Source organism: Hippocampus zosterae, chromosome 9, assembly GCF_025434085.1.
Source record: "Hippocampus zosterae strain Florida chromosome 9, ASM2543408v3, whole genome shotgun sequence".
In the NCBI taxonomy this organism is placed as follows: domain Eukaryota; kingdom Metazoa; phylum Chordata; class Actinopteri; order Syngnathiformes; family Syngnathidae; genus Hippocampus; species Hippocampus zosterae.
In genome coordinates, this window is record NC_067459.1 from 26,003,923 (window position 1) to 26,028,853 (window position 24,931).

At 48.8% G+C, this 24,931-nt stretch overlaps 1 protein-coding gene and 2 long non-coding RNA genes across 4 annotated transcripts; all 3 read left to right on the plus strand.

Annotated features, from left to right (window-relative positions):
- Window positions 1–257: 257 nt before the first annotated feature.
- LOC127607362 (prickle-like protein 2) lies at window positions 258–8,907 on the plus strand. 2 transcript variants are annotated; one of them, XM_052075580.1, is made up of 9 exons: window positions 258–414; window positions 575–725; window positions 1,818–1,989; window positions 2,493–2,606; window positions 3,030–3,167; window positions 3,374–3,577; window positions 5,014–5,200; window positions 5,841–6,701; window positions 6,777–8,907. In XM_052075580.1, exons 3-9 carry the CDS (start codon window positions 1,870–1,872, stop codon window positions 7,730–7,732), a joined length of 2,580 nt encoding a protein of 859 aa, XP_051931540.1. In that variant the 5' UTR covers window positions 258–414; window positions 575–725; window positions 1,818–1,869; the 3' UTR covers window positions 7,733–8,907. The 2 variants fall into 2 exon arrangements, with proteins under 2 accessions (XP_051931540.1, XP_051931539.1); XM_052075579.1 differs by having other exon boundaries at window positions 258–725.
- Window positions 8,908–16,963: 8,056 nt separating this feature from the next.
- On the plus strand, window positions 16,964–18,028 carry LOC127607355 (uncharacterized). The gene is made up of 3 exons (XR_007964067.1): window positions 16,964–17,109; window positions 17,254–17,376; window positions 17,462–18,028. It is a non-coding gene; the product is annotated as an uncharacterized LOC127607355 (long non-coding RNA).
- Window positions 18,029–22,850: 4,822 nt separating this feature from the next.
- LOC127607443 (uncharacterized) lies at window positions 22,851–23,863 on the plus strand. The gene is made up of 2 exons (XR_007964078.1): window positions 22,851–23,587; window positions 23,723–23,863. It is a non-coding gene; the product is annotated as an uncharacterized LOC127607443 (long non-coding RNA).
- Window positions 23,864–24,931: the final 1,068 nt, after the last annotated feature.

The window sequence follows — 24,931 nt, forward strand, 5'->3', positions numbered from 1 at the left end:
TCATTTCGAGAGTCCGGGAGTCAGTTGGCCTAAAGAGCCCGTTTTGCGGGTGTGGGAGAAAACCAAGGCGCGGATGAGGAGAATGCGCAACTCCACTCAAGCCCAACCCGAACCCCGATCACTCGAGCTAAATGGGATCAAGTATCGCGGTCATTCGAAAAACGCAACGACGTTAATCCTGTCCGAATGTTCACGGCTTCCGTCGATTTTATTGTGAAGGTGTAAACGGGAAGCAGCCGCGCCATTTCTTTGGGGAGCTTGATTTGGGGTCCTGCTATTCAGCAGGGAACTCCGGTCGGGTGGCTACGCGGCGCTTTCTCACGCGTCGCGTCGGGCTTCACGCGAGTCGTCTCTCGGGACCACCGACGCCGCGAAAGCATCCGCGGGATCTGGAAAGCGCCCATCGGAATATAGGTGCACTTTTTTCGGGATTCGCCGCTCGCGACAAAGTGGGCACTTTTTTCACGCGCTCCAAGTTCGCTCCTCGCCGACTGTCGTCGTCGGCAGGAGTCTCGAATGTGTTTTGTCTTTTGGACGATTCTTGCTAATTATTTACTTATTTTTTGCATCGCAGATGGAGGTGGCGGCACCGCGCCGCGGGCGAGATGGGGGCTATTTGCGGCCAAGCCAGCGGGTGCGATGTGGCAGACGTGTTTTTTCAGCGTCCACTAGCGCCGAGCTCGGGACCGCGACTGCGGCTGCGCGCACTCGCGCTTGCTAACGAGGTAAGCGAGCGAGCGAGCGCCCGGTGGCGGGTTTGCATTTGATGCGTTCGGGTTGCGGGCTGACGAGCGCGTTCGGGGAAAATTGGTTGCCACGCCAACGCACAACACAATTCGTCTCTTTTCTTTTTTGTATTTTTGCGAACTATTCGAGCCGCTTCGTCTGTCCCCGGAGAGTCCCACCCCTTCCCACCCCATCCCATCCCATCCCACCCCCCTGGAGCGCACCGGTCAAGCTCGTGTACGCTTGCCAGCGGCCACCGAGTCTTTTGTTGTGCAGCCTCGATGCCATCTGGCCGAGAGACGCTTGCCGGCTCGACCGGAACACCGACGGATTCAAATTGCATGTGCATGTCGTCTGTTTCTGCTTCAACGCGTTCCAGCTTCGTATATCATGTTTTTGGTCTCACACACGCACACTGGAAGTGATGTTGCCTGCCAAGACCTCGCAACAGTCAATTGAATTGTTCGGATTTCAAGATTTGCAGATGAATAATTTTGCTTGGTGCTTAGAAATAAAATGTATTCTTCTTATTACTTCTATTCCCTACCCTCGGAGACGTTTCACCTTGCGGCGCTGAGAGAATTACTTTGGTAGATATAGTAACTCCATATATCTATTCAAAAAAGAAATGTTAATAAACAACACTTGAGTTCATTTAGGAGGCGGGCGAATGAGTTTTTCTTTTTTTTTCCAGCCTTTGCGATTGCTTTGAAAGGTAACGGTTGGCAACGCAACCCACAATGAACCCGCTATGACCCCCCGACACGCGCACACGCGCATTTTTCTTCCATAACAAGGCTGTGAAATGATGGCCGCTGTTTTCCTTTGGCGATTTCAGACTTGTTTCACAGGCCTACAAATGAAGGAGACATTATCCGTTTCTGATGAAATCGTCCAAATGGCGATTTGCATCCGACATATTGCAGATGTCCTTTGCGACGTTCTCTCAATCACTCAAACGAAACCTTTTTCCACTCCGCAAATCCGTGCCGCTCTTATTTTGACATGCGACCGTCACCGTGCTTTTGGAATTTTCCCCGTCGCGTTCATTTAAGGCGGTCGCTTCCCCGCCCCGCCCCCTCTGCCAACAGGAAGATCCGTGCGCATCGCAAGCGTCGGCGGGAGGAGCGCGCGCTTAGCGCCATGCCCGCGGAATCGGAGAAGGCGCCGGCCCACTTGCAGAGGAACTCGACTTCGGACGATGACTCGGGCTGCGCCCTGGAGGAGTACGCCTGGGTGCCGCCGGGACTCAAACCCCAACAGGTAAAGCGCAACGGAGATACTCGAGCGAGTGCGCGCGAGAGCTTTAAAAAGCCTCACCGTCAACGGAGCGTCGAAGGAATGCCCGCTGCAGGCCGAGGCTGGCGAGCTTTCCAAAGGCCGATTTGTGACGTTGCTCGAGCGAGTCGGCGTCAGTGTCGGACCGAGACCGGACGAGTCACGAACGCGTTGGACGGATGATCGAATCATCCGCAGTTCCGATCCCAGAAACTTGCCGTGATCTGCTGGCGCCGCGGCAGAAACTCCGATCTCATGCCGTCTTCAATGCGCCTTTGCAATTTAGACGGTAGAAAGCATTGGGATTCCTTTTGGAAAGGTGACAGGAGCGCTCCGACGGGGCGACGACGGTCAGCGTCGGCCGCGGTCTCCGGATTCCTCCGGTATAAAACCCGGCGGTCCCCTGGTTTCGGAGTTATGCGTCCCAAATCCAAAGGGCTCCGGTGACGGTCGCCATGCCAACGCGTCCTCCGCTGCGTCTCCGTTAGGTGCACCGATACTATGGCTGCCTCCCGGAGGACAAGGTGCCCTACGTCAACGGCCCGGGCGAGAAATACCGAATGGAACAGCTCCTGCGCCAGCTGCCGCCCCACGACAACGAGGTGAGAATCCGAACGGATCCCGACCACCGTCGTCGTCTGCCGCTTCCTCCGGCGAGACCGGACGGAAGTCAAACGCAGACGGCCGAATCTCGGTTTGTCCGACCGCCTGCTAAATGCCTCGTATCGGTTGAAAGAAAATGAATTGGCTCCGCCAAAGCGGTTCCCATCCATTTTTTGGGAGGGACGATGAGTGTTTTCTTCGTCCCGTGCGGCAAATCAAACGATAAGAAGAGGACGAGTGCGCTTGTCATTTTCCAACTCTGCAAAAAAGCCAAGTGCCCTGGGAGGGGCGCCTGTTTTTTGTTTTTGGCTTGAAAGCTCCCAATTGGCTCTGGCCGCTGGCTCATATCGTCGACTTTGGTCAAATATTGCAAAACGTGGGAAGACGACGCGGGGCGTTTGATCTTGTTCACGCCTGCTCAGGTCCGCTACTGCGACGGTCTCGACGACGAGGAGAAGCGGGAGCTGAAGCTCTTCAGTCACCGACGGAAACGGGAAAACCTCGGCCGCGCCAACGTCCGCCCTTTCCCCGTGACCGTGACGGGAGCCTTCTGTGAACAGGTCCCAACACCAGAGCGATTCACCCCACCCCCCTTCCCCCCAAAAAAGCTGCCTTTACAAAGCCGATTGCACTCGTGACCTGATCCCAGTCCAGTATGTCAACGGGAAGGCCTCAACGTCACGGACTGAGCAGTCCCTCGCGCACGTGCGCCGACTATCAAAGCGCTTTGTGTCGGAACCGCGTCTCCTCTTGCCTCTGTTGCCAGTGCGGCGGCCGGATCAGCGGCGGCGACATGGCGGTGTTTGCATCTCGCGCCGGTCACGCCTCGTGCTGGCACCCGGCTTGCTTCGTGTGCGGCGTGTGCGGCGAGCTCCTGGTGGACCTCATCTACTTCTACCAGGAGGGCGAGATCTACTGCGGCCGCCACCACGCCGAGAGACTCAAGCCGCGCTGCGCGGCTTGTGACCAGGTACGCCGGGCCCGTCGCGGGCTAGCGCGCGCGTGGACGCTCGTGCGCTGGACGTGCGCGCTCTGCGCATTGCCTCGGGATGTGCTAAGCTGCTGGCATGCGAGGCTCACTGCTTTTACTTGCAGCAATACACCCGCGCAGAGCAAAAGTGTCAATGCGCTCGGGCTCAAATGATCCCGCAGACGAGACCGACACACTTCCCTCCCTAATTGGCGAGACCGACATAGTTGCCACTTCAACATTTCGTGCCAAACAGGACGTCAAGCGAAGGCTTAGCCCGTTGCCCCTAAAAATAAAGATGCGCCCTCTATTTAGATATCGACACGTAACACGAGGTAGGACGAGATACTTTCTTGACTTCTTCCTACTGCCTGGAACATAAGAATTGTGTTGAATGATGACTGATGACTCAGCATGACTTAGATTTGTTCTTGATTTTACTGTTTGGTGCTTTCTACCGCCTTTATTATATATATATATATCTATAGATATATATGGCTGTTTGAAAGTGCTCTAGAAATACTGTTGACTTGACTTGACTTGACTTGATTTCTCTTTCCTTTGACTATTTTACTTTCTGTCCATTTATTACTGGAGATGTTTTTATGTTCAAGAAAGAAACAAATCAAAAGCAAGTGGAAGAGTGGGAGCCCCGTGACCGCAAAATACATGTCAGTCGTAGTGAAAACTAGCCCCCCCCTCCCCACTCTCCAACTGCATTGTCATGTATTTCATTTAAAGTGAAAGAATCCCCTCTGCCATTTTGCTCCAGACAAAGGAGACTCCACCCCCATCCGTAGCATGAAGGGACAGGCTTGGAGTAAGACCCTTTTTTGTTGTTGTTTTTTTCCAAGAATCATTTCAATTCATTGCGGGCACGGCAGATACGTCCTCGATCTTACTCGAGATCACTCGCCCGATCCCAACGCGTGTCTCGCACAACCGAAGCTCAAGCAGTCTGAGAAACAATTGCTCCAACCTGTTTGTCAGTTTGCTGTCCTAAACACGGGGGGTCCTCTGTTGACAACAGTCCCGAGCTACTCAAGGCCACTTTATTTTGAGAACACTTTCAAACAACCGTTGTTGCGTTTGTGTCCTGTACACTCAGTAAAAAAAAAAAAAGAAAGATTTGCGATGCAGTGTTGGCTCCTTGCCCGAACAAAAGGGCAAAGGGGCTTTCAGCCGGAAGATGCGCTCCGTCGGAAGGGCGCCCTTCGGATTTACCAATACGGTCGTATTTCAAATGGCTTAACGACGGCAAATAGATATACGGGATGGATGGAAGCTCCTCCGCATGAAGTACGGAAGCGTGCCGACCCATCCGCCGGTCCGAAAAACACGGCCGCCGCTTTGGTCGCTGCTATCACGCGTGAGGTTTTTCTCTGCGCGGGCCCGGTGCAGAAAAGACGCTCTTTGATCCCTCCGTCCCTTCTCAGATCATCTTGGCGGACGAGTGCACCGAAGCGGAAGGGCGTCACTGGCACATGAAGCACTTCTGCTGCTCCGAGTGCCGGAGCGCGCTCGGAGGCCAGCGCTATATCATGAAGGAGGCGAAAGCGTACTGCTGCCGCTGCTTCGAATCCCTCTACGCCGAGGACTGCCATTCCTGCGGGAAACATATCGGTACGCGGCGCTCTTTGCTTCTTCTAAATAGGGCAAATAGGGGGTCTGGAAGGCCAAACGGGACGTGAACGTCCAACATGTTTAATTTAACACTAACTGATGATACCTTTGAGCGCTGACCGGTTATTTTGCGGATCGTTGCCCGCTCGTACGCAAGCGTGCATTTTGTTTAGCCGCTCAAAATGCCGATGGCGCTGACCTTCACCTCCCCTCCTTAACAAGATAAAACCAGAGCGCACAGATCTGTGAACGCTGTCTCTCCATGTCTTTTTTCAAATAAATCTCATCGTTTTTTACAAAAGCCGTTGTCTTGGCTTCGCTGGACAAGACAAAGGCTCGACGACTCACGCGCAGCCCAAATTGATATGAATTCCAAAACCAATACCGTCACCTGACAACGTCATCGACAATCCCTGAAACGATTCCAAAAGCGATGCTTGATAACCCGGTGGCCGCCGTTACTCCATTAAAAAAAATACAATCAAAATCTCCCCCGACATATGCAATGAAAAAAAATGCTTCGGTTTTTCACAATTCCAAGAGATTGCCGCAAAGTGCAGTTTGATGGGAGTCTCCGGCTCCTTTTGTCACAATCGCCGTCTTGTAATGGGTCGTTTCCTCTCGGGGATTCTTCCTGCAGGCATCGACCAAGGCCAAATGACGTACGACGGGCAGCGCTGGCACGCCTCCGATGGTTGCTTTTGTTGCGCCCGCTGCAAACGCTCGCTGCTGGGTCGAGCCTTCCTGCCCAAGCAGGGGCAGATCTTCTGCTCCCGCTCTTGCAGCGCGGGCGAGGAACCCGACGGCTCGGATTCCTCGGATTCTGCCTTCCAAAGCGCTCGCTCCACCGGAGAGTCCGGACGCAGCTCCGGGGCGGCAAAGAGCGGTGGCGGAGGGCGGACGGAGACCTTATTGGGCCAAGCGGACCCCTTGTCTTTCCAAATGGACCTACTGAGTCTCTCCAGCCAAACCCCCAGTTTGACGCGCGAGCCACCTGCCTGGCAGGACCAGGACCAGGACCAGGACCAGAAGCAGAAACGAATTGTCGATGGTTACAAATTTGAATCCCAACCCCAACCTAGCGCAAAGCCCGGCCCTCTGCGGCTCCTCAGTCGGCGCGATGTCAGAATTTCCTCCAACTCGCCATGCGCCGGGCAGAAAAATCAACAGCAAAACCGCAGACTCGGGGAGACCGGCGGTCCGAATGAGATACCGTTCCGACAGCCGGCTCCGGATGACTACCGTCCCCCAAAGCTCATGACCCAGAAGAGTCTCGCCGAGGCGTCTCGGCTCAAGCGGCGGAACGGCGGCGTTTCCGCGCGCGAGCGCGCCATCGGTCCGCACGGCTTTCAGAGGGACGGAGAGGCCGCCCCCCCGCCCGACGCCCAGACGCCCAGAAGCCGAAACCCCATCGCCGCACTTCATTTCACGGAGCAGCTGACGCCTCTCGAGCGGACCCCGAGGGGATCCGCGGAGTCCTTGGCCCTATCCAACACTGCAGGTGGGTACTTTTCTTGGCGCGATGGCCATTTTCTTTGGATACAGCGGCATGAGCGTGGATTGTTGTACCTCGCAGGCAACTCTGCCCAAGGAGACGGAAAGCGACGAGAGCAACCGTCGCATTTCTCCATGCCCGATCTGAGCCAAAACTCCGGACCCGGCGTCTCAGAGAAATGCTCCTCGGACAACTCCTTGGTGCGCTTCCAGAGCTCCGACTCCCTTCATCACGTCCGCGGCGGTCAGCCCCGCGTGGCGATAAATCCTTCCGGGTCTTCTCAGTGCCAGGTGAACTCCGGTGAGCCCTCCGGTGTGGGGACGGGCAAGAGCTCCGCTCGTTTACCTCCTGGATTCACCTATCGGGACGACGACGACGGAACGAATTTGGCGAGCAGTGCCAACGCTGCCCGCCTGCCACCCATAAGGGAGCGCAGGCTAAGCGACGGTGTCGGGGGAGGCGCGAGAGGCTCGAGTGTCCGGATTGAAGTGCCAGAGGAAACCCCTCCGATATGCAGACGCCGCCACCGCCGCTCCAGAAGATCCCGACGATCTCGCTCAGAAAACGCTCTCAACTTGGTGGCCGAGTGTCGGCCGAGACCTCAAGAAAGACTGCGGCTTCATGTTCACCAGGATGACGAGCGCTTCCCTGCCCAGAGGACTGCCAAGGAGCACTTTGGAGGCACAGGAGGAGGAGGAGGAGGAGGACGGGGGTTCCGAGCGCAACTTTTTCGCCGGTGCCCCAGGACCGCTTCCGACCTGACGCTGCAGAACACGGCGGCCGGGCGCCGCGCGGGCTTGAATCAATACTCCTGGGATGACTATGACGACGACTCGTGCTCTACCTGCTCTTCGTCGTCGGAGTCGGAGGACGAAGGTTACTTCCTCGGCAAGCCCATACCCCGAGCCCTCCAGGTTCGCTACCTCAGCAATCAGGAGCTTGTCCATAAGTACAGCGCTGGGGTAGGAGCGACCAACCGCGCTGCTAAGCTGACCACGCGCAAACGGCGAAAAAGCAAGAACTGCGTTGTTTCTTAACATGTTGCTCCCTGTCCACTGATATTCCTCGCCTGGGGCGCAGTTGATGCGCATGTTGTGGATCAAGAGTTAGTAGAAAACCGCAGCCGCTCAACAGTGAAGACGGGACAGATTGTTTGCGCGCGTCTTTGTTTTTAACCAATTGGAATGACATTTTTTTCGTATGAGATGCAACTAAACGCGACGAGATTTTTGTTTGTTTTTTGCGCCGATTCTCACTCCGCACTTGTTTTTTTTCCCAAGCGCATCAGGTTTCGATAGGAACAGCAACAATCGAATGATGAAAATTCTGATGACGAACACAAATCTCAGACCCCTTGAGATGAGACACGCGGTTTGCCGCTTCTCCTCAGGAGGGTCACGGGCGTGCCAGAGCCGAGCCCAGCTGTCCTCGGGCAGGAGGCGGGCGTAGCCCATCGACAAGCGACCATTCACGCTCACCATCACACTTCGGGACAATTTCAAGTGTTCCGTTCAAATCGCATGCAAATTGGCATCAAAAATACATGTGTGGACTCCAGTGGCGATTGCTCTCGGAGTGTAAGGGAAGCTCGGCTTCCCTAAAATGTCAAAGAGTATATCTATTCAAATATATGAATGTAAATTTCATTGCGTGTCCATGTCATTGACTAAATATGCGCTACAACGTGCTCAACTTTTGTTCCGAATCAGCTGCTTCTTACTGGTTACGACGCGACTCTCTTCTCATTCATTCCCGCAGCTTCGTTGTGCTTTAAACGGTGGACACTCCTCATTGCATTATCTTGTTTCAGGTTTCACAAGAGTCACTGCAAGGTGCGCTCTCTCTCTCTCTCTCTCTCTCTCTCTCTCTCATTCCATCTCTCTAGAGAGAGAGAGAGAGAGAGAGAGGCTAAGGACTCGGGCATGTGTGTCGACACTTGGCAACCGGGCCGCCCATATTGTAAATCTATGTATATGTAAATATTTATTTATTCATTCATTCATTCATATATAGTTCAAAGTTCATTTATTCACGTGCCGGCGGTGGCCTAATCAACCGTGAACGCGTCTCGGCATCTCCGCTGCCTCTTGCCCAAAACTCTTGCCAAAAGCCGCAGCCCGAAACTTGGTTTTTGTGTGAAAAGCAGACTACACTCAGAACCGAAGAGACCAAAAAGGGTACAAGGAAGAAAATGTGACCTAAAGAAAATAAACTAAGCCACAATCTCCGACGGCATGAACGTATCTCTCTTCGGTGGACACGCCGCGCCTTCGCACCCCTCCATTCCGAATTTCCAGTTCAATCACGGTACCTCATTAAAAACCAAATATATGAAAGCAAATTGAAATCAATCTGAGCTGATTATGAAAAGGGAGATAAAATGACAGAATAAATAATGTATCCAATTAAAAATAAGAAAATAATAGTCACAAAACATGCATTTAAACACGATTTATAGTGCCACAAAGCATGGTGGGAGCTATTGCTAACAAAAAAAACCCCAACTGAAATCTAAACCAAGTTCCTCAGCTTTGACGGGTTGATCCTGTTTCTCCTCTCTGTTAATATTTGCCCTGGTGTGGAGAAGATTCTCTCTGAGGGGACACAGCCGGTATGATTTGTCTTGATTAGCCAGCCGCGGGGAAGGCAATCAAGTTGATTGACTCCAGTCGGGCTTAGATGGACAACTGTGGGGGCATTTTAAATTTGTTACCGCAGCTTCTGGAACCAAAGTGCTGTGGCGAATGTGCGAAAATATTGTGACTAGATTGGACAGGATTTGCTTGGTTTTTATTTTTTAATACGGATTGATTTGGGTCATGCTCGTTCCTTGAATCTTAAGACTTCTTTATGACCAGCAAATAGTTGACCTTTATGACATGTTTTCTTTCAAGTTGGAGTGACTCAAATTGGGGTTGCTCTCTGAGGCGCTTTCGTGTCACTATTACTGTGTTCGATTCTGACACTTGAGGAGTGAAAATGCTTGGCATGGAAACTTGCTCACGCTGTGGATTTCGCTGCATTTCGGCGTCTCGAGCAGCTTTCAACTTTGAGCTCTTCGGTAAGTTGAACCAAACCAACACAAACACCATCAATGCTTGTGTGTTGCAGCTGAAATTTGATAGTGGGTGAATTGATCCAAAATGAGTGATTACAATGAAGGCATTGCCGATTATCAATATAAGGGACGTGAATAATATTAATTGGACTCGAACAAAATACAGCTCAGCTTGAATTGATGATAAACACGTCAGTGTTGACTGCGAAAGGGATGCTTGTATTATACATTCGCGAGTTAAAAACAAGATCTATGGTCAATATGTATTTTCTATTAAAACTGCCCCAATCTTTGCCTGTTTTTTTAATTGGATGTAATCCAAAGGCTAAAGGAAATAAAAGTAAAGCCAGCATCTCCGAGCCCTGAATATGGCTCCCTCCGGTGGAGACCTCGCCCCATTGCACCCCTCCATTTTGGATAGGACTTCCCCATTGGTCGTTGACACCCTCTTGGGAGCCTTTTTGCAGCAGCGAAAACAACAATGGCATTCGCAAAGAATTCTTTGCTGTCATACGACCAGCTGTTGGATGATTTAGGTATTCATTCCAAATTTGTCCACATATCAACTCATGTTGAATGATCTACCTCAAAGCCACACTCTCCGAAGGCCTGTGTGTCTCCCTCCGGTGGACACACTGCGCCATCGCAATACAATACAATACAATACATGCTGATTTATATAGCGCTTTCACAACAGCGGCAGCTGTAACAGCGCACCCTTCCAAACCGTTCGTGCGCTTTGTGCTCGTCGAACCGGTTTGGGGAGCCTTTAGCAGCCACAAAACTAATGGGGGCATGAGAAACAATTCTGCCCGGTCGTCTCACTTGCTTTCGTCTCTTTGTGCTTTCATCGACCAACTCGTTTATTGAATTGTCTTCCAAAAAACAAAGCCACAATCTCCGAAGGTCTGAATATGTCTCCCTCCGGTGGACACGCCGCGCCATCTCACCCATCCTGTCTGAACTACCTGTTCAATCACGGTACCGCATTAAAAAACAAATTTATGAAAGTAAATTGAAATCAATCTTAGCCGATTATGAAAAGAGAGAAAAAATGACTGAATAAATAATGTATCCAAAACAAATGGGAAAATAATTGTCACAAAGAAAATAGTTGTCACAAAACGCAATTAAAAGTAATTCTTAGTGTTGCAAAGCATTATGGGAACATTTCTGAACATATCGTAGCCCTCCAATCCAACTTTACAGCACACTCACGGTGCCACTTTTAAACACATTTGTGAAATCAATCTGAGCTGATGATGAATAGAGAAAAATGACTGAATAAATTATGTATCCAGAACAAATAAGAAAATGAGTGTCACAAAACGTGCATTTAAACTCGATTCTAAGTGCCGCAAAGCATGCTGGGAGCCATTCCGTCGCCATTACATTCAATATAAAATGGCTTCCGCTCTTGCTCCATTTTACTGATTTAAGGACGTTCTGGAAAAAAATTAAATGACATTCTGACACTTTTTACAATCTTCATGATGTATTTTAAGAAGTTTTTGAAGCATTTCTATATTTGGTCTGTGTGTATTACAGCATACGCTTGAGGAATGCTGAGCGGGGAAATTGTTTATCTTCCCAGCATTCACTGCGGCACACGTAGAATGTAAATTGTGTTTAAATGTCTGTTCTAGGGACATTATTTCTTTAGTCATTGGTTTTACTGTCACTTTTTACCCGTACTTTATTGAGTTTGCTATTACCGAATGTGATAATTAAGAATTGGTTGTGACACCTTGACTGTAAATGGTATGACGATAAATCAAGTACCAATGCCTTTCACATTGATTTCAGTTGCTGTCTCGCCTTTGCAATCAAGTTAGTGCAGCTTGTGCAGCTTGTGCAGCTTGTGCAGCTTGTGCAGCTTGTGCAGCTTGTGCAGCTTGTGCAGCTTGTGCAGCTTGTGCAGCTTGTGCAGCTTGTGCAGCTTGTGCAGCTTGTGCAGCTTGTGCAGCTTGTGCAGCTTGTGCAGCTTGTGCAGCTTGTGCAGCTTGTGCAGCTTGTGCAGCTTGTGGGTAAAACACTTGATCGCGTCGATTTGTACATGGATTGATCATGCCTGGTCTAAGCACTTTAGAGTAGCTTGATTGATAGTTTCATTTCAAGCAGAAGTCGTTTTCTCCATGACATGGCATGGCTTCCATCTCATTGCATGCCCTCCATCTCACGCTGGGCCTTTCTCCACTACATGGAATGCTCTCAATCTCAGGCTGGGCCTTCCTCCGTGACAAGACATGTCTTCCATCTCATGCTGGGGTGCGCCCGTCCCCCTCACGCGGAATATAATTGTCGGAAAACATAATTGTCAGAACACACATACTTAAACACCGCTAAGTATGATGGGAACTATAGCAAAAAAACGAACGAAAAATCGACTGAATAATTAATGTATCCAAACATATAAGAAAATAACTGTCACAAAGAAAATAGTTGTCAAAAACGCATTTAAATGCAATTCTCAGCGACGCAAAGCATGATGGGAAATATTCAGCAAAAAAAAAAAGCCACAATCTCGAAGGCATGAAAGTGTCTCCCTCGGGTGGACACTCCACGCCATCGCACCCTCCAATCCAAATTTCCAGTACAATCATGGTCCCACGTTAAAAACGAAATTTATGAAAGCAAACTGAAATCAATCTGAGCTGATGGTGAAAAGAGAAAAAACGACTGGATAAATAATTCATCCAAAACAAATAAAATAAGTGTCACAAAACATGCATTTAAACTCGATTCTTAGTGCTGCAAAGCATAGTGGATCATCAAACATTATAGAACGCTCCAATCCGACCTTCTAGTTAACTCACGGTGCCACTTTTAAATACATTTATGAAAGCAAACTGAAATCACGCTGAGCTGATGATGAAAAGAGAGAAAAAACGACTGAATAAATGATGTATCCAAAACAAGATAAGTGTCACAAAACATGCATTTAAAATCGATGGTTGGTGCCGCAAAGCATTCTGGGAGCTATTCCGTCGCCATTACATTAAAGGAAATGGCTTCCGCTCTTGATCCTTATCCTGATTTAATGATATTCTGGGAAAACAAAAATTAAATGACATTCTGACACTTTTTCCAATCTTCGCGATGTATTTTAAGAAGTTTTCGAGGTGTACGCATTTCTATTTTCGAATGGTCTGCGTGGATTTACAACATACGGTCACGGAATACTGGGCTGGAAATTATACCTTCCCAGCATTCATTGCGGCACTCAGGAAGTATGTAAATTTGGTTTAAATGTATGTTTTTATATACGTTATTTCTTTACTTATTAGATTTATTGCATCATTTTAAGTCATTGTCTTTATTGTGTCATTCTCAATCATATTTTATTCAGTTTGTGATGACCGAATGTGATAATTTCGAATTTGATGTGACACCTTGACTGTAAGGGGTGGCGTGATTGTATATACTCCAATGCATTTTGCATTGCAACTAAAGGTTACATTCCTGACAGGGCGCCTTTTTAAAGGCGATACAAGCTCCCTGATTTACAACACCGCTCTTTGACATTGGAGCTGCAGGCACCTGTGCTTCTGCCTACAGCTGGGATCTGCAAGATCGTCTTCAAGTGATTCGTCCAAGACCACCATCTACAAGGTAAGACTAATTTTTGTCTTGAGGCGAGTGCCCCTCCCCGGAGGCGAGTGCCCCTCCCCGGAGGCGAGTGCCCCTCCCCGGAGGCGAGTGCCCCTCCCCGGAGGCGAGTGCCCCTCCCCGGAGGCGAGTGCCCCTCCCCGGAGGCGAGTGCCCCTCCCCGGAGGCGAGTGCCCCTCCCCGGAGGCGAGTGCCCCTCGAGTATTTTGAAAGTGGCGAAATGCTCCCATTTGTGGTTGGAGTTCCTTAAGTGGGTTATGGGTAGTAGCCGGGTTCCGACCTAGGGTTAGTTAGTAATCGGAGACGGGTGTTGTGGGTTTGGGTTGTAGTTGCGGTATGCGTTGATCTGCCATCCGCCAAAATGCCTAAAACTCCAACGGACTAGGGCTTACTGCCGAATACTAACACTAATCAAAACCCCTAACCCTGATTCTCCCGCCAACTAACTCTCACACCCCCCCCCCAAACCCCAAGAAACTGGTGTCCAAACTTGGTCTTCAAAGCCTGCCGTCATGCCTGTTTTTCCATCTCTCCCAGGAGCAACATGCCCGATTCAAATAATCAGGATTGTTCAAAATGCTGGCTGATGAGCTGATTATCTGAATCTGGTGTGTTGCACCCGACGGCGCTTGAAAACGGGCAGAAAAGTGGCCCTCAAGCCCCGGAGTTGGACATGCCTACCCCTCCCATCCCAATCCTCATGCTCAACCAACACCTAACCTTGAGCCTCATCTCCCCCACAACAACAAGGCAGATGCAGACTTGGTTGTTGTGATTGCAGGATGCTCCATGTCTTGCGTGTCGTGCTATATGACTAATTTTTACCCACTGTTCTGTAGAGCACTTTGTTTTAGATGCATGTTGTGAAAGCTCGGTGTAAATGACGATGCATCACATCCAGTCCTCACCCTACTCCTAAACCACTAATCCTACTCCAAACACGAACCCCACCCAACTTCGACCACCCTTAACCTGTATTCTCTCAGGTTGCAGTGACAAGGTTTGACCAGCAGAGGGCGGCTATTTGCTGTGCAGGGCCAAAGGGGCTCTCACATTTTACAGTGAAGAACTCGAACTTCGCCGCCTTAATTCTGTAACCCGAACCCCAATCGACAGACTCCCCAACACTCGTAAGCCACCTTCAACATTGAGTGGTAGATTGATAATTGCTCGATTTTCTTCCAAGTTTTCCTTGAACATGGTTTCACCATAAAGGACGAATTCTCAGCAGCACAAGGTAAGTTGATGTTCACTTGATCTGAGTTACTTTGCAAAAAACAAACACGATTTTTGTTGTGCTAGGTCCAAAGAGAACACGATAGCTGATCTCTGGAGGATGATTTGGGAGCGGGTGGTTCATTCTGGCGCACCTGAAGGAAGTGAGTGGTTGTCATGCAGCAAAACGGCGGCATAAGGGGGACTTCTGACCCCCTATCCTCCCAAAAATTTAATTTGGGTCTCACCCTCATTTTCTTCAGTTAATCTAAAATTCCTTGCCATTGCAAGTGGCAAGAGAAAAATGGAGGAATAGCGATGGTGGAGAATGAACTTTCCAAGGGCTCTGAAGTTGCAATTTGAAACAAAATGAAAGATGTCCATTGCCATGTAGGACGTGTGTGACGGTTGCTGTCACTGGCTGGATCGGGGCTGCTGGACCTACGGGCACGTGGCAGTGGAGGACTCGGACGTGCTGGTGGATTACACCATACGCAAGTTCTACGTCCAACACATCAGAAGCATCGAATGGCTCGTTCTGGGCAACGATTTTCACTTAACACTTTGTCCATCTCGTAGCAATCGAATGATGCCGCGTGTGGTCACGCCGCTCCATTTCACCAACTGGCCCAACTTCGGCGTGTCCTTCTCTCCCATCGGCATGCTCAAGTTCCAAGAAAGTCAAAGGCGCTCAAGCCGCCCGTTGCGCCCATCGTGGTCCACTGCAGGTACATTACAGGCACCGCGCTTCAAAATATTTCTCTGGCTAATGTTAAGAATGTAACTGCATGATTAAGTCCGTACAAATCAATAAGTTACATTCATAATGGAGACCAATAAACCAAAGCCTGATGTTTACACCTCCCCCAGCGCTGACGTTGTTCAGACGGGCAGGTTCATCGTGATTGATCGTATGATGGACAAGATTTACGCCGGACACAAAGCGGTAGTTTGGAAATCCCAGAGCAGCGTCCGCAGCTCTTCCAGTCGAATGTGAGTCGGGGCGCAGCCCCAAAACCTTTTTTTTTCCTTGTAGATGCAGTATGCGTTGATTTACCAGGCACCAAAATGCCTAACTCGAACAGACTAACGCTTGCTGCCGAATCCTAACTTTAATCAAAACCCCTAACCCTGATTTCTCCCGCCAACTCACCCCCAAGCCCCAAGAAACGGGTGTCCAAACTTGGTCTTCAAGGACCACTGTCCTGCCCGTTTTTCATCTCTCCCAGGAGCAACGCGCCTGATTCAAATAATCGGGATCGTTCAAATGCTGGCTGATGAGCTGATCATCTGAATCCGGTGTGTTGCACCCGTCGGAGCTGGAAAACGGGCAGAAAAGTGGCCCTCAAGCCCCGGAGTTGGACACGCCTACCCTCACACCCCAATCCTCATGCTCAACCAACACCTAACCTCGAACCTCATCTCCACTCCCCCCATAAGAGGATGCCGCAGTTTCTTGTATACTTACTTGTACCACGAACCCCACACCAACTTCAAACACCCTTGATCTGTATTCCTCAGTTTGCAGTGACAAGGTTTGACCAGCAGAGGGCAGCTATCGCTGCTTGCTGTGCAGGGCCGAAGGGGCTCACATTTTACAGTGAATAACTCAAACTTTGACGCCTAAATTCTGTAACACGAAGCCCTGACTCTATTCTTAAACCTAACCCCAATCGCCAGACTCCCCAACACTCGTACGCCACCTTCAACATTGACGTGAGTGGTAGATTGATAATTGCTCGGTTTTCTTCCAAGTTTTCCTTGAACAGGGTTTCACCATAAAGAACAAATTCTCAGCAGCACAAGGTAAGTTGATTTTCACTCGATCCGAGTTACTTTGCAAAAAACAAACACGATTTTTGTTGTGCCAGGTCCAAAGAGGACACGATAGCTGATCTCTGGAGGATGATTTTGGAGCGCGAGGTTGTCATTCTGGCGCACCTGAAGGAAGTGAGTGGTTGTCATGCAGCAAAACGGCGGCATAAAAGGGACTTCTGACCCCCCCCCCCCCCCCCAATCCTCCCCAAAATTTAATTCGGGTCGCACCCTAATTTTCTTCAGTTAATCTAAAATTCCTTGCCATTGCAAGTGGCAAGAGAAAAATTGAGGAATAGTCAAAGCGATGGTGGAGAATGAACTTTCCAAGGGCTCTGAAATTGCAATTTGAAACAAAATGAAATATGTCCATTGCCATGTAGGACGTGTGTGACGGTTGCTGTCACTGGCTGGATCGGGGCTGCTGGACCTACGGGCACGTGGCAGTGGAGGACTCGGACGTGCTGGTGGATTACACCATGCGCAAGTTCTACGTCCAACACATCAGAAGCATCGAATGGCTCGTTCTGGGCAACGATTTTCACTTAACACTTTGTTCATCTCGTAGCAATTGAATGATGCCGCGTGTGGTCACGCCGCTCCATTTCACCAACTGGCCCAACTTCGGCGTGTCCTTCTCTCCCATCGGCATGCTCAAGTTCCAAGAAAGTCAAAGGCGCTCAAGCCGCCCGTCGCGCCCATCGTGGTCCACTGCAGGTACATTACAGGCACCGCGCTTCAAAATATTTCTCTGGCTAATGTTAAGAATGTAACTGCATGATTAAGTCCGTACAAATCAATAATAGTTACATTCATAATGGAGACCAATAAACCAAAGCCTGATGTTTACACCTCCCCCAGCGCTGACGTTGTTCAGACGGGCAGGTTCATCGTGATTGATGGTATGATGGACAAGATGCACGCTGGACACAAAGCGGTAGTTTGGAAATCCGAGAGCAGCGTCTGCAGCTCTTCCAGACCGTGGTGAGTCGGAACTGCCCCAAAACCTCGTTTTGTACATGAGGTGTGGTAAATTCACAAACGGTCCTGGCTCCTTTCTGTCTTGCAGATGCAGTATTCATCTACCAGGCGCCAAAATGCGTAACTCTCCCCGCCTTAACTGTATTTGTGATTTAATGTGAACTGTTCTGTAATCCCGAATGCATTATCGCCTCACCCCATCACCTGCCTATCCTCTTGAACAAAATCCCTTGAACCCTTACTCTGAAGGCCTAACCTCTAATGCCTATACAGATAATTACCTAACCTAAGAGGCCGATCTGCTTTACCCTAATTTCTAACTGCAATCTCAAACCTCGAGCGCCAACCCTGAACATCGTGCCCTCAACCATAAAACCCTAACACTGTCAACCCCATCTTTTAATCCCTAATCCTACCCCTCACCACTTTAACCATATTCCAAATGCAAACTCTAAACCTCAACCTGAATCCTAAATTCCCTTGCACCCTCAGACCCAGGGGTGTCCGAACTCTGTCCTTGGGCGGCTGTCCTGCCCGTTTCCCAGCTCCCCCAAGAGCAACACGCCTGATTCAAATAATCAGGATCGTTGTAATGCTGCTTCAGAGATGCCTGATGAGCTGATCATCTGAATCAAGTGTGTTGCAGCCGGGAGAGATGCGAAACGGCCGGGACAGCAGCCCTTGACGACATTTTGGACACCACTGGTTTAAGGGTAAAGGGAAATTAGGATGAAGGTTAGTTTAGAGTGAGCTTTTGGGATATGGTTAAAGTGGAGAGGGGTAGGATTAGGGATTAAAAGATGGAGGGTTGAAAGTGTTATGGGTTGAGGTGAAGGCACCATGTTAAGGGTTAACACTTGAGGGTTGAGATGGGGGTTAGAATTGGGGTGAGGAAGAAAGGCATCTTTGGTTAGGTGGTTGGATGTATAGGCGTTAAGGATTAAGCATTCAGAGGGAAGGGTTTGAAGGATTTTGTTTGAGGATACTCGGGTGTTGGGTTTATGGGATGATGCATTTGGACTGTTCGGGTTTGGCTTGCAGACGGTTTGTTTCCACGCTTTTAGAAGGATACGGGTTTAGTGTTTAAAGTTGGGTTATGGTTGAGGTTAGAGGAAGGGTGAGGGGGTTTGAGGTCATTCTGAAATGTGATCAGTTGGTCACTGCAACCCAAAAGAATACACGTTTGGGGTGTTATAGGTTGGGGTAAAGGGTAGGATTGAGGTTAAAAAGAGGTGTTAAGCCTAAATCATAACGGTAAGCCCAAAACCTGCTCAAGCCAACCCGTAACGCTGACTTTCTCACACCTAACCCTCTCACCCTATCCCCCAACTACCTAACGGTTAACCCTCTCCTCCAAAAACCCTTTCTCTAATCCCCTCACCCAATTCCAAACCCAAACCCAGACACTTGTTCCTTGCACCTGTCATGAGCTTTTTTCAGTTGGTGGAGATGACAGCGCTGTTGGACGGTCTACGCTGGTGTGGCCTAGGATAAGGAGAGGAACGCCAGTGCTGACTTGTCGATGAAACGAATTTAAGGTACAGAAGTGAACCAATCCTTTTTTTTTTCGTTAAATGGACACTGTCTTGTTTACTTTGGAACTTGGCTTTTTGCAGACGTGTTCACATAATGAGCATAACTTTGATCACTGAAATGACACTATTCTCTCCTCTGTCATCTAGAACTGCTTCAGTCGTGTATGCGGGAGAAGTGGCTCAGGTTGCATCACTGTCGTCATTTGGAAGTATGGTGCATTTCTGCTGTTTATTCTTGTTGAGTGTGCACCGTTCTAATAAAACTCAAGATGCCTATCTGCGTCACCTCAACCATAAACCCGTAACACTGTCAACCCTCTAACTTTTAACCCCTAATCCTACTCCTAACCACTTTAACCATATTCCAAGTGCTAACTCTAAACCTCAGCCTTAATCCTAATTTCCCTTAAACCCTCAAACCCAGGGGTGTACAAACTCTGTCCTTAAGGGCTGCTGTCCTGCCCGTTTCCCAGCTCCTCCAAGAGCAACACACCTGATTCAAATAATCAGGATCGTTGTAATGCTGCTTCAGAGATGCCTGATGAGCTGATCGTCTGAATCGGGTGTGTTGCAGCCAGGAGAGATGCAAAGCAGACAGGACAGCGGCCCTTTGAGACCAAGTTTGGACACCCCTGAGTTTCAGGGTAAAGGGAAATTAGGGTTACGGTTGAAGTTTAGAGTAAGCATTTGGGGTATGGTTAAAGTGGTGAGGGGTAGAATTGGGGGATAAAGTTGGAGGGTTGACAGTTAGGGGTTTATGGTTGAGGTAAGGGCACGATGTTCAGGGTTAACCCTCGAGGTTTGAGTTTGGGGTTAGGAATTGGAGTAAGGCAGAATTTTTGGGTTCAGTGGTTAGATGTATAGGCATTAAGGGTTAGGTGTTCAGAGTCAGGGTACAAGGATTTTGTTTGAGTATAGTCGGGTGTTAAGGTTATGCGATGACGCATTCAGGCTGTTCGGTTCGTCATACAGGCGATTTGGGTTTGGTGTGTCGACGCTTTTAGGATACGGGGGTTTGGTGTGTTTACTACCTAACGCTTAATCCTCTAATCCAAACCCATGTGCTTGTTCGGTGCACCTGTAATGAGCTTTTTCACAGGCCTGGTCTATTTAGTGGAGATGACGGCGCTGTTGGACGGTATGCGCTGGTGCGGCTGGATGGGTTGTGGAGCCGAGGATTAGGAGAGAGGAACGTCGGTGTTGACTGTCGAAACAAATTTAAGGTACACAAGTGAACCTTTTTTTTTTTTTTTTTTGGTCAATGGACACTCGGACCTCTTGTTTACTTTCAAACTTGGCTTGTTGCAGACGTGTCCACATATAGAGCTTTTTTTTCCACAGGCCTGGTCTATTTAGTGGAGATGACAGCGCTGTTGGACGGTCTGTGCTGTTGTGGCTGGTTGGCTTGTGGAGCAGAGGTCAATGAGGAGAGGAACGTCAGTGCTGACTGTCTGAAACAAATTTAAGGTACACAAGTGAACCTTTTTTTTTTTTCTTCAGTCAATGGACACTGTCTTGTTTACTTTCAAACTTGGCTTGTTGCAAACATGTGCACATATTCGCCTCTTTCATCTAGAACTGCTTCAAATGTGTATGTGGGAAAAGTGGCTCAGATTGCATCACTGTCCGTGTTTTATGTGATGCGTGCTACATCTGAAAACCAGCATTTGGAAATGTGGCGCATTTCCCCTGTTTTATTCTTGTGTTGATGAATGTGCACTGTTCCAATAAAATCTTCACTCGGTATGCTAACCTCCTCACCAACCCTTAACAGTAAACTATAACCCTAACCCTGTACCCTCACTCCTAACCAAAACCCTCAAATCACCTACCCTGAACGCTAACCTCCATAATCCTTAAGCGAGTGTAAAATCTTAACCTTTAATTCTCCCCTTTACCTGACATATTGTGAACCTTAACCCAATTCATCCGTAAGACTCTAAATCCACAACCCCTAAATCCTAAAATTAAACTTGAACCCTAACCCTCATCCATACTGCAGGCATGTCCAGCCCTGGGCCTGCCAGTTGTCCATTCGCGGCTGCAACACACCTGATTCAGATGATCAGCTCATCAGCCATCTCTGAAGCAGCATTAGAACGATCCTGATTATTTGAATCGGGTGTGTTGCTCCTGGCGAAGTTGGAAAACGGTCAGGACAAGCGTCCCTTGAGGACTGAGTTTGGACACCCCTGCCTTTTGCCCTAATCCCCCTCACCCATAACCTAATGCTAACACCTCTCCATGTACTCTAACCTCTCAACCATGAGCCCTACACCTCTTAACCTAACCATAAACACTAACCCTCTAATCCTAACTAAACTAACATTAACCCTAAACCTTGACCCACAAAATGCTAGCCCCTAATTCTAACCCGATTTGACAATGCAACCCCCACATCAGAGCCCCGGGCCTGGAGGTCCACTGTCCGGCCCGTTGTCCAACTCTCCTGGCTGCAACAAACTTGATTCAGATGATCAGCTCATCAGCAATCTCTGAAGCAGCATTAGAACGATCCTGATTTTTTTGAGTCAGGCGTGTTGCTCCTGGCAAAGTTGGAAAAGGGTCAGGACAAGCGTCCCTGACTGAGTTTGGACACCCCTGCCTTTTACCCTAATCCCCCTCACCCAAACCCTAATTCCCTAATGCCAACACCTGTCCATGTACTCTAACCTCTAAACCATGATCCCTACACCCCTTAACCTAACTATAAACACGAATCCTAACTAAACTAACATTAACCCTAAACCTTGACCCACAAAATGCTAGCCCCCAATTCTAACCCGATTTTGACAATGCAACCCCCACATCAGAGCCCCGGGCCTGGAGGTCCACTGTCCGGCCCGTTGTCCACCTCTCCTGGCTGCAACACACTTGATTCAGATGATCAGCTCATCAGCAATCTCTGAAGCAGCATTAGAACGATCCTGATTTTTTTTGAATCAGTCGTGTTGCTCCTGGCAAAGTTGGAAAAGGGTCAGGACAAGCGTCCCTTGAGGACCGAGTTTGGACACCCCTGCCATTCTCCCTAATCCCCTCACACAAACCCTAATTCCCCAACCTTCAATGTTAATACCTGTCCTTGTACTCTAACCTATAAACCATGACCCCCTCCCCTACACCCCCTAACTACACTTATGGTAATCCTAAACCTTGACCCAGAAAATGCTAGCCCCTTAGTCCTAACCCGATTTGACAATGCAACCCCCAAATCCGAGCACCAGCCTTCATCCATACTCCAGGAATGTCTGGGCCTGGAGGGCCAATGTCCTGCTTTTTTCCACCTCTTTCATGTGTAACACACCTGATTCAGATGATCAGCTCATCAGCCAGCTCAGTCATTAGAATGATCCTGGTTATTTGAATAAAGGTGTGTTGCTCCCGGCAGAGCTGGACAAACAGACAGACCAAGTTGGGACACCCCTGCCCTATCCTGAACCTTCTAACTCTAAACGCTAGCCCTGTACCCTCACCCCTATCCTAAACCATAACTCTTGAATCCCCTACTCTAAACCCCTAACACTTTAAACCCCCAAGGCCAATTTTAAATCCTACCTCTTAATCCCAACTCCCGAACCAGACCGTTAACCTCGCATAACCCTAATCCCCTGTAACCTCTTCACCATCAATGCTGAAACACCAAAATGCTGAACCCGAAGTGCCTAAACACCTAAGGGTCTCACTCCTAACATCAAATCTTAACCCTGATCCTCTTAATCCTATCCCTAACTTGAAACCCAGATTCTCCAGCCCTAACCTAATACTAACTCTGGCCCTACACCTTGTCTGAACCTAAACCCTACTCCAAACCCGAACTTTCATCAGAACTGCCTAAACGCCTAACCTAAAATGCCTGATTCTAACACTAAAAGCAAAATGTCCTCTCCTTAACTTCTACCTAACCCACAACCATGACTCGGAGCTTCTCAAACCTAACCCCCTAACCCACCCGTTATCACCGAAAATGCTGGCCTCTTACCCCAGCTTCAACCGCAGCCCCCCCACGCCCCCAAAATCGTAAAACTAAACTTAAACTCTTCCATACTCCAGGCATGTTGTGCTCTGGGCATTGGCGGGCCACTGTCCTGCCTGTTTTCCACCTCTCCTGGCTGCAACACACCTAATTTAGATAATCAGCTCATCAGCCAGCTCTGAAGCAGCATTAAAACGATCCTGATTATTTGAATTGTGTGCTGCCCCTGGCAGAACTGGAAAAGGGCCGGACGGAGACTCTTAATGACAGTTTGGACACCCCTGCCCTACCCTGAACGCTAATCCCAACCTAAACCATTACCCCCTACCCGAAACTAACAACCCCGAACCACCCAATCTCTATAATCCTAAAACCAGATTAAGACCCAACTTCTTATTGCCAGTGAATTAAGTGACACTAATGCCTAACTGCTGTCAGTTTATGCAATTTGGTTTTATTTCATTGGGACAGTGCACATAAATCAACAAATTGAGGAATAAGCGGTGAAACTGGGTAATCTTTTACAAGTGAACCCAGTCCGCAAAACCTGCAAACAAAATTTTCCAATATAAAATATGGACAAATGGAAGCTGTACCACCCCAAGTGACACATTCATCAGAAGTCATTTGAATGCTGATGGAATTACACGAAGACTCAAGTGTTCAACCATTGGAGAAGTGAGGATGACAGATGTGGAAAAAGAAGGTAAAATTGTACTCCCAAGTTGTGCTTATTCTCGTCACATTCATTATGATTTATGGACATTAATCATTAAATTCTATGATGACTAGGTAATTTATTTGTGAACGTGTTTATGTAAACAAAATGTCTTTCTTCCAGATCAAGACTCTCATCCAGGCCAAAACTGGACTTGACTGCATAAAGCCAAAGTTGTCTCTCACAAACGATCCATACGAGTTGTCTTTTTTTTTCACTTCCAAGTGTGCCGAATTGTTTACATTAAAAAGACATTGATGGAAATTGCTTTTGTATTGATCTTGATTGCTTTTGTAAGTTGATCTTAAGCCGTGACCACCTGATGTTGCTCACAGTGGTCATCGGTGTGCTCAGGGTCTGTTTGCCCAGACGTGAAAAATTAGAAGGAACATTGCACCCAAGGTGCACAATGGCCTAACTCTAGCCCTTCTTATTCTAACCCCACACCTTACACAAACCCCTAACAACTCCCGACTGTTGAATTCTTGACCTAATCGCTGACCCCTAACACCTACTCCCACCCTTGAACCCAAAAAGCAGAACTGATGAAACTCCTAACCCTTGCCACTTAAAATCTTAATTGTCTCGCCTCCTAACCCCAACCCATAAAGATGACCCCCTCACATCCAATTCCAGACTACTTAACACCTGATATTCTACCCTGCTCCTAACATGAATTGTTGTCCAAACAAACCCCTATCCATAACAGTCGCTAGCCCCTAACCCTTAACACTAACCACAATTTTGACAGCAATCCCTGGATCCAAACACTGAATCCTACCAGAGACATGCCTAGCTCCTGGCCTGGAAGGCTACTGCCCTACCTGTTCTCCAGCTTTCCTGGCTGCAACAAACCTGATTCAGATGATCACACGGCCCTGAATCAGCATTGGAACGATCCTGAATGTTCTAATCAGGTGTGTTGGGACAGCTGGAAAACTGGCAGGACGGTGGCCCTTGAGGACAGTTTGGACACATTTGTCCTACCCCGTGCCCTAACCTAAACAATTACCCCAGACCCCCTTTAAACCCCTTTAGCCTCACCCCTAACCCTGTTCCCGTTCCCTAACGCTCACCCTCAACATTAACCCCAACTAATCTCTAGTCATCATCTAACCCAAAATGGCAAAACCACCTAAATGCCAAACTCTAACCTCTGAATACCTTATCCACCTAAGTCTTACAGCCTAACCAGACCCCTACTTGATCCAGACTCTACCTCAAATCCTAAACCTTAATTTTGCTCCCAGCCCCTAATGCCAAGGGAGTTCGGGTGTTAGGGTTGTTTGGGTGTTCGGGTTGTTTCGATGTTAGGGTTGTTTCGGTGTTAGG

Bases quoted from the DNA above. Each gene is read 5' to 3' on its own strand.
- LOC127607362 (XM_052075579.1), top strand. From the start codon at position 1,870: ATGCCCGCGGAATCGGAGAAGGCGCCGGCCCACTTGCAGAGGAACTCG. The intron at 3,168-3,373 runs GTCCCAACACCA...CTCTGTTGCCAG, and splicing joins CGGGAGCCTTCTGTGAACAG to TGCGGCGGCCGGATCAGCGG. The intron at 5,201-5,840 runs GTACGCGGCGCT...TTCTTCCTGCAG, and splicing joins TTCCTGCGGGAAACATATCG to GCATCGACCAAGGCCAAATG.